Consider the following 9550-nt stretch of genomic DNA (forward strand, 5'->3'; position numbering starts at 1 on the left):
AAGGGGGGGGGGGGGGGGGGCACCCACCTGGGACACAGTGGGGCGACCACTGGGGGGCCCTGGACCACAGATTGAGAACCACCGCTGCTGCTGCGCACACATGAAGGGGGTGGGGAAGAGGCGAGTACGCAACCACTCAGGGCAGACGGGCAGCAAAGAAAAAAAATCATCCCCACTTAACATGTCAATCAGAATAAATGCCCTTCCAAACCTCCCCTCTAGGTTCACCCAGGTCCTTTCACTAGTGGAAGCAGCCGACGCCAGGGCAGAGGCGGTGATATTTAAGGCAGGACGGGACAGTGCAGGAACACAACCAGCAGAGCGCTGCGCCTGGAGGAGCGTGTTTCTGCGTCTCTACCAGTGGTTGACAGGCGTAATGACTGCTCACTCACACACTTCCAGATCCTGATGCATGCATGTCGACTTGACATGTCACAGCTCCCCGAGGTCACCCACGCGTGTTATCTTTTTTTTTTTTTTTTTTTTTGGAACATTTTCTCGGCTGTGGATTACTCGTGTAACGCCGTATGAGACTTCTGATGATACTGTTTGCATGCGGATAAACTTGCAGGAGCTCCCAAGTCGGCGTTTGTGAACCCGGCGGGGGGATATATCTGACTGTCGTGCACGTAAACTTGCAACGTAAACTTTGTACTCGTCTGCTGCCCTGTGAGCACTTTTCCCGACATGGAGCTGAAGAGCGCGTGTCGCATGTTTCTTTTCCCGGTTCAGATGTTTTATTACATAGTCAGGGCGAGTTTGTTGTCGCTGTTGCCGAGCAGAAGGAAGGACCTGACCAAGGAGGTGGTATTGATCACCGGTGGGGGACGAGGCATCGGACGTCATCTGGCCAAAGAGTTTGCAAAGCAAGGAGCCAGGAAGGTAATCTCATTTCACTACAACACACCACTTGTTGCGCCCACTTTATCACTGCCACGCTTTCATGGGAGATTGAAGTCATTTTGGCATGGTATGCTTTTACCACTTCATTGTGTCAGTAGTAGCTGCAGGTGACCCGGGTCAGCCCCGCACACCTTGCCCCCCCCCAACCCCTCCCCCTCCCCCCGAGTGTGTTGTTGTTCTCGTGTTCTCTGGAAGCTCTGGTCGTGACCTCGGTGTAGCCCAGTTGGTCCAGAGAGACTGGAGGCACAGCCCTCAATTTTGGTTCAAGTATTGCACAACAGCGTGGGTCAACCAGAGGGCAGGTCTGGGCAGCTCTTATGGCTGATAAATGTGATGAAGAGCAGCAATGGGCTGACTCTGGGTCTGCAGAGATTCCTCTTTGAATGACTGACAGGTCTACAAAGTACATGATGCAAAGATTTTAAAGCTGTGATGAAGACATTGACTACTGTGTGTGCCTGTGTATAAGAGTTGAGGGTGGCAGGCTGGGTGGGTGGGGGCAGCTAGCTCTGTCTGCACTGAAACAGATTCAAAGCCTTTCACATAATAACAGCCCTGCCATTACCCCCCCCCCCACCCTCCCACCCTCCCCCGTATATTTTCTTGAACTTTCTGAGCAGTCTCTGCACTGTTGTAAAATCTGCCAGCATATCAAAAGGCTCCATGATGCTTTTTAATAAAAGCCAGATTAGGTTTTGTTTTCAACTGTATGAGGACATGAGATGCCTTTTATGGAGTGAATGCAGAAAAAAAAAACCCTAAGTGAACCCAACAAAAAGAGCTGAGGAGGAACAGATTATCTTATCATGGAGGTGTCGGCTCTGAACCTTCACAGAAACTCAAGTCGATGTACTCAGATGACACTCTCGCATGAGGTAATGGATCAAAGGTCAGAGAAGTGATGACAAGTCATTTTTTCCTCATCTATGACACTGATGTTATGAAGCAGCATGGGTGATTCATAATGATTGATATGCTGTTGCTTATGTTTCACTCATTCAGTCAAAATGGAATCAATCCTGCACCATGGATTTTTTTTTTTTAAGTAAGAGTAAACAGATTACACCACAGACTCAAACCAAACCAGTCATGTCAGGTTTGTCAATAATGAAAATCAAATCCTTATTAAAAGTTGTGTATTCCCTCAGCAGGGAGCAGTCAGTTGGACCTGCTGCTCCAGTGGCTGCATAGACAGCTCCTCGTCACTGCAGGCTGGACAAATCTCTGTTCCCACCATCATCATCATCATCATCGTCGTCATCATCCCTATTCAGCTCCAGTTTGTCTAATCATGCAGTGGCTGTAGCATCACCCAGCTGAGAGCCTGATGAGCTACCGTTGTCCCTTTTAGCAGCAACATGTTACATATGGAGCAGCTCTATTTTGGATCACCTCAGATGGGAGGCTTCATTAAACAGAGAAGAAAATGGAAGTCATTTCCCATTAGAAAACACAGAGTCACCCAGCTGAAAGCTGTGGGTTGTAATCATCTGTACATGTGTGACATGCGCTCCACATTTTGTGGATGCTGTCTTAGGACGCAGTTTTTAGCTGCTTGAAAACTTTGCTAAAAGCTCAATGAAACACTAACTGCCTCCCTCCGTCTTTCAATGCCATCTCCTCGGGGGAATGAGCAAGGAGAAACCAGTGGGTTTTAAAAGCTTTACTTTGCAGCTGCACAACAAAGGATGTCACCATGCTTTTCAGCACCCCATTGTTGGGTATTATCAAGGTGTGAAGGCTTTGAAAACAACACCTGTGGTAATGTGTATGACAATTACTCCCTGCCTAAAGAGATGCTAAAAGGAAATAGGACGGTAATTATGAACAGGGCTAACCTCTATGAACTCGTGCTCACCCCAGTTTAAGCCCCTTTGTGATTTGCAGCGGAATTTCCTTTTCCCTCTATTTGGGCTTTTGGTGTTTTCATGGTAGGTGGAAGACTAACTACAGCATTGATAAAAGAATTTGGCGAGATGCAGAGCCGGGGACTCAGGAGGGAAGCCAGGTCTTCTTGTGTGCCGTTATGGGGGAACTGTTGCGGAACAAAGCTCTCAAACAATAAACCTGAATCAAAGTATTTTCTAACACGGCATCCAAGTTCAGAGCAGTGCGAAAGGGCTTTCACAACAATACCCAGTAAATAGCTGACAACTTTAAACTGCTTTTTTTTTCAAAGCCCCTTTTCCAAGTAGTTTTCAAGCACCATATAACAGCAACTCCAGAAAACATGGATTTCTACTGTATGTGGATGTTAACATTATATTAAGAGATCTCTGCGAGGAAGATGAACCAATCCCAGATACTAACAACAGGTTTGTGTGTGTATGTGTGTGTGTGTGTGTGTGTGTGTTGTGGTGGAGGCGGGAAGCACACTGCTCCCAGCTGGGTATTGCCCTGCAACTGACCTTGCTGTCTCCGCAGTAATTAGACAGCGGCAGGCGACTGCCTCCTGAACTCCTGCTGCCCCCTCTGTGTGCTGCCTCTCCGCTGGCCCTTATAATGGGTGTGAAAAGGAGGGTCCATACCCACCCATACATTCAGACCTGAGAGATAGAGTATCACTGTAATTCAGCTAGAGCTACTGGGGACACAGAGACGTAGGCTACACCTCAGCCTGTATTGAGTGGCATCTGCTCTCCCTCTCTCTTTCAGGGTCTTGTTTCAAGCCTGGCGACATTAATTTGTTGTCCGGGGGCTTTTACTTACAACATTGTGTTGATGTCAAGTCTTATTAGGCATGTCTAGTCAGAACCATCATCGGTTTATCAGTGATAGCGAAGGGGAGCTTGTGCAAGGTCAATTAAAAACAGTTTTCTTACTGTTTCTATCCACATAGCAATTTGGCCAATGCTTGTTTGTTCTGAGGGTCCTGTGTGTTGTGACGGGTGATAAACCTAATGAATTAAATAACATTTTAACAGGAGAGCACAGTTTGAGTGCTGACTTTTAATGAGAGCTGTCAGCTTTGTTTGTAAGGCTCAAATCCTATTAAAAGCTTTCAGTTATTTATCAAGACCTGTCTGCCTTCACTGATTACTTAAACGGGCTTGCAAATGAAGCAAACAAAAAAAAAAAGGGGGGGGGGGGGGGCCCAATCCCCAATCCCCAATCACAAGCAGCTCAAACAAGGGCCGTTCACAGTGGAAGCCAAACACTTATTGCTCCAGATCTGATAAAGAAATAAAGAACACATTCCAGTCAGTAATCTTTGATGTCCCTCGAGCTTAACACTGTCAATATTTCTCTGTTTGGTTTGCTTTTGCCATTATTACCATTGGATACTTATCGAGCCATGAAAGCCGCTTTAGAACCGATGGCAGCACAGTGATGTGGTCCTGTCTGAGGACTGTGGCTATGCAAATTAACCGACCACATTTGCCTCCATGTTATGTTTGACTCTAGAAATGTAAAGTACAGTTATAAAACATGGGCGCCGTCTGAAAGTTTTCCATCAGTTTAAGTTGATGGCTCGATTTGTGCAACCGAAACAATGTGTAATCATGATGTTGTTGCAGTGAAAAAACGTTTTAAGATCTCAGACTTTGCTGATTCAGTCTACAGAGGAAGGAAAACTTGATAGTAGGGATGTCACGGTTACTTGTTTTCACAATTAATCACGGTATTAAACGCCACAATTAATTAATTATAAAGGTTCCTAAATACTGTCACTTTCCAAAAAAGATTATTTACAGTAGGAACCATATCTGCAGATGAGCGCCAAAATAAAGGTACATGCACAGATACTGGTCCATTTATCGACCGTAACATTGAATTGGGAGACCTGTCTTTTGTAATTAAAATACTCGTGATAATCGTAATACCGTGATTATTTCTCTGACAATAAATGTACCAAGAAAATCTATAATCATGACATCCCTACCTTATACACTATGCTACATGTTTCTGTGCTACTCATTCTAACACATCATTCATTTGAAGACTGATGTATCACTGTAAATCCATCCGGCCCATTCACTGGGTTCATGGTTACACATAAACACTGGTATAAAACAATGGGAATGACTCTGATGATCCACTGGCTAACAGACAGACATGCCTTCTTTTGTGTGTGTGTGTGTGTGTATGTGTGAGTGTGTGTATACATACACACTCAGTGTCTCTGTCTGTCAGATACACAAGATCATTTTCCAGAGGACTTTTTGCTCAAATATTAACCTTGGTCACGGGCGACCGGCCAAATCCCACACTGGCGTCCTCAGCACTTCACACACGCACTGTTTTCAGACTCCCTGACCAGAAATGACGGGGCTCATCTGCCCAACAGGCCGTGTAATCTCTTTGAGAATTTGTGTTTGAGAGATGAGGAGGGCTCACCCCCTGATTTCATTACCTTTCCCTGACCCCAGAGACTGACAGATCTAATTGCCCAATCACTAGCCCCACCCCCCTCTGTCCAACCCCATGTTCCCTGCTCAAATGACCAGCCTTCATTTAGACTCCGGGTGGATGAAGAGACAATTCATTCACACAGCAACCCCCCAAGCCTTTAATCTCGCTCGAAAACTATTTGTTGGAGTGAAAATGGCCTCTCTGTTCTCTGAATGAAAAGAGCATTGCTGCACAAAAAAAAGATCTCCAGGTCTCATTGCCAGAAAAATTGCACAGAACACACATAATGTTTTGTTGATGACTGACTGTAAAGATAAAAAACAACAAGAAAAAAAGCAAAAATGAAAATAAAACAATCCTTTTTGTTTCAGCAACAGTTCGCTTAACTCTGCTTCTGAGTTTGTTAGAGATTCAATTTAGAAGATTATGTGTTTGTCTCTAACCTGTGAAAATGTTGTTTTTGTTGCAGGTGATCTTGTGGGGCCGGACAGAAAAGTGCCTGAAAGAAACAGCTGAGGAGATTTCTCTCTCAGGAACAGAGTGCCATTACTTCCTGTGCGACGTGGCCAATAGGGAGGAAGTTTACAAGCAAGCCAAGGTGGTTAGAGAAAAGGTACGGCAGCTTATTACCCACTGAGATAATTTCTACTCTGACAACGAGAAATGTCTTTTTACACTCAGTGAAACACGTCATAAAATATTTCTCTGGGATGCCTCTGTCTCCTCTCTATGTATATTGGCACAGAACTGCTCTGTCTCCCATCTGGTGTATAGATTACACTTCATCCGAAATATCTGAATAAGAGCGGGGAATATTGCTGACAGCTCTGGTGCAGCAGAACTGTATCATCTTGTGAAAGCAGACAGAAAATGTATATGATGACCCTCCTCCCCTTCCCTCATTGTTGTGCTTTTTAATCTCAGGTGGGAGATGTTACAATACTAGTGAACAACGCAGCTGTGGTCCACGGCAAAAGTCTGATGGACAGCGACGACGACGCCCTTCTGAAATCTCAACATATCAACACCATGGGACAGTTCTGGGTAAGACTTTCAGAGATTTAAAGGCGAGCCAGTTCACATGCAGATGTAGGGGAATTCCTCTCTGCAGATTATCCTTACCATTTTCATATTTTGATTATAGCATGACAGTATACACAGTAGGCCACCCCGGACTTGTCAATCAAGACTGCTATTATGGCAGGTTAAGTAGGGTATTTCCAAACTGCCTCTCAGCCCCTGAGACATCAGAGGGGGTTTGATTCTTTTTTCTTTTTTTTTATTATGAATAGAGATCAAAAGACTGTGTTATAAGCAGACAGAAATGCAATTATCAACTAAATGGAAATGGAAATTTAATCTGGGGTGACTGTGGGCTTGTTTATCTAGTCTGCCCTTCCTTTTACTCTGCTGAATGTATTTCACCTTCTATTACCACTCCGCCTGTCACCTTGTCTTTACTCTCCACGTCATTCTCATTTTTTTCCTTCCCTCACCTCAGACTACAAAAGCCTTCCTGCCTCGAATGCTGGAGCTGCAGCACGGCCATGTAGTATGCCTAAACTCCATCCTGTCCCAGTCTCCTATCCCTGGGGCCATAGACTACTGCACGTCCAAGGCGTCGTCACTGGCCTTCATGGAAAGCCTGACACTGGGCCTGCTGGACTGTCCAGGCGTTGGCTGCACCACAGTGCTTCCCTTTCACACCAATACAGAGATGTTCCAGGGCATGCGAGTCAGGTGAGAATGAGCTAGTATTGGGCATTCAAAGATGCCATCTGTAATACGCTTTTTTTTTCAGCCTTTCTAGTTGTATGTCTTAGGTATGTTAAATATTAGTCAGTTCACCACTGGCTCAGACCGAAAGAACATGTGGTACCGTACGCATTCATGGTCCTCACATGATGAATCCTCCTAACTTGGAGCATCATCTGACTTTTCCTTCAGTCATGTGTGGTGACATTTGTTTTTAATATTTCACATACACAATTGGAAATAGACTTGAAGTCTACTGGGGGGGGGGGGTGGCATCCCCTGACCTTTCTTTCTGCAGTGAGCTTTACCCTTATAGACAATAAAGGTTGATCACAGAGCTGAAGTTCTCCAAAGTGTGAGCTCATGGCTTGGTGAAACCGCTTAGCTTTTTGCAGATTCTCTCCCACAGTGTAGTGACTAAGACACACCAGTCAAAAACAGTAACTCATCAACAACCTAAAAAAGTAAAGCACAGTAATCTGTTCACTTATCGTTAAGCTCTCTGCCCTCTAGTGGCAGTCTTATGCCTTTATCAGTGACACTGAACCTTGATGCCTTGGATCTTTCCAGTACTGGTCTACCCTCTACATTGTTGTGCAATAGCCTTTGGACACCTATAGTTTATCAGCTTATCTGTCAACTGTGTTTGTCAACTGTGCAAGTCGTTCACTATGCTTCTATAAAACAGCTGGAGCTCGCTGTGTTTGCACTTAGTCTCTGCACCAAAGGGCCTGTCATGCAATGTTAAAATGCATTCTTAATTTAACCTGACTGGTGATTTGTCGACAGGTTCCCTCAGCTCTTCCCTCCTCTCAAACCTGAGGTCGTGGCCCAGAGGACTGTGGATGCAGTCAGAACTGACAAGGCCTTCCTCTACCTTCCCTGGACTATGCATGCCCTTGTCATTCTAAAAAGGTGAAGAGTTTACTTTTTTCCAATTTTTATTCATTTCTTTTTTTGGTCTTGTATTCGACACCATTATTTGTACCTCATGTTTAACATTTGTCTTTATTTACTTTTCAGCTTCATGCCACAAGTTGCACTTGAAGAAATCCACAAGTTTTCTGGGAGTTATACCTGCATGAACACATTCAAAGGGAGGACATGAAGTTGGATTTCACAGAATGTGAGAGCGACCTCGACATCTCTGGGGTATGATGAAGGGAATATGGACCTTAAGACATCTGCAAGTGGAGGAGGCCCCATGATAGCGTGAAGAAAAACACTAAGGGGACATTCATAAGGGGTGGGGGGGTTGGGGGGTGGGGTTGGTCCTGCAGGTAGAATTAATCGACAAACTGCAGGATACACCCTGGTCCCATTGTGTGTGTGAATGCGTATCTGTATAGTATGGAGGACTGAATGCCATTCTCACATTGAACAGAAGCCATGCATAGGTCTGTACCAGTAGTTATTCTGGGAGGTTTTTTTGTGTGACACTTTTAATCTGTTTTTACACTTCTTCTTTTTTTATCTGCCTTTTAATGTGTCTTTGAATCAAAACAAGGTAATAAAATGGAGTTTTAGAGACACACTGTGTTTCTTTGTGCATGACGAGAATGGAAAAAGCAAACACTTGGGAGGTACACGTTGTTTTGTGTCTTGGTTTTCACTCCCATGGCAGTGTGATAACACCTTTGATTTATTCCAAGCATGAGATCAGTGACTGTGACAGACGATGTTGTCAAAACATAAAACACATGCTTGGGGGCATGTGTATTCTTGTTTGTTCTCTGCTGTCAGAAGATGGTGCAGGGGGGTCGGGTGGGGGCAATCCACCATAAACATAAAGAACTCAAAATGAGCTGGTCAGGACCTCCTGAGCGACCCAACCCCCACATCCAATGGACATGGACAGGCAGAGACTGTTGTATTTATTGAGTCATTTCAAGGCCTTCATTATGAAAGATAAGAGTTAACTTTTTTTTTTTTTTTTAAACAAATTATCTATCTATCTGTTATGAAGATAATATATCAAATTTGATTTGTCAGCTTGGCTCATACAATCTTATCCCTCTAATGTCTGCAACTGCTACACATTTGAGGTAGTGGATCATATAAATGTGATTTGCATTAGTGAAACCCCAGAGGCGCATTCATGGGAAGAAAAAAAGATGGAGACAATATGGAGCCTCTTTCGCCTTATTGCATATGAATCTGAGCATGTTCCAAGGCTCTAGCTCAAAACAGAGGAGAAGAAACTGTGGAAACTCACAGTGGAGTCTCACAATTACCTTTTGACTGAAGACATCATTTAGAAAAAGCCTGCCATGAAACTAGGAAGAGCCAAGAGACGAATGACCAGAGATTGTCTGAATAAAAATAAAACAAAGAGAAATTAAACAATGGTCTGTACCCATGGGAATTTGAACACATTCATCAAATGTAAACTGAATCAAAACCTGTATGAGTAAACAACATAAATACTATTAAATGAATCGTTTTGGAAAATGTGCTCATGATCTTTAATGATGAGAGTTAAGACAGAATATCAATGCCAGTCTCACACCTCTGCAGTGAATATGGTGGTGCTTTAGCT

General features: G+C 44.1%; 1 protein-coding gene across 1 annotated transcript; it reads left to right on the forward strand.

The window, feature by feature from the left end:
* Positions 1-128: 128 nt before the first annotated feature.
* On the forward strand, positions 129-8543 carry dhrs3b (dehydrogenase/reductase (SDR family) member 3b). The gene is made up of 6 exons (XM_085777792.1): positions 129-882; positions 5726-5869; positions 6181-6300; positions 6758-6996; positions 7801-7926; positions 8035-8543. The coding sequence occupies exons 1-6, from the start codon at positions 688-690 to the stop codon at positions 8117-8119; spliced, it is 909 nt and encodes a 302-aa protein (XP_085633918.1). The 5' UTR covers positions 129-687; the 3' UTR covers positions 8120-8543.
* Positions 8544-9550: the final 1007 nt, after the last annotated feature.

This window comes from Trachurus japonicus, chromosome 5 (assembly GCF_045865225.1).
Source record: "Trachurus japonicus isolate A0001 chromosome 5, Traja_1.0".
In the NCBI taxonomy this organism is placed as follows: domain Eukaryota; kingdom Metazoa; phylum Chordata; class Actinopteri; order Carangiformes; family Carangidae; genus Trachurus; species Trachurus japonicus.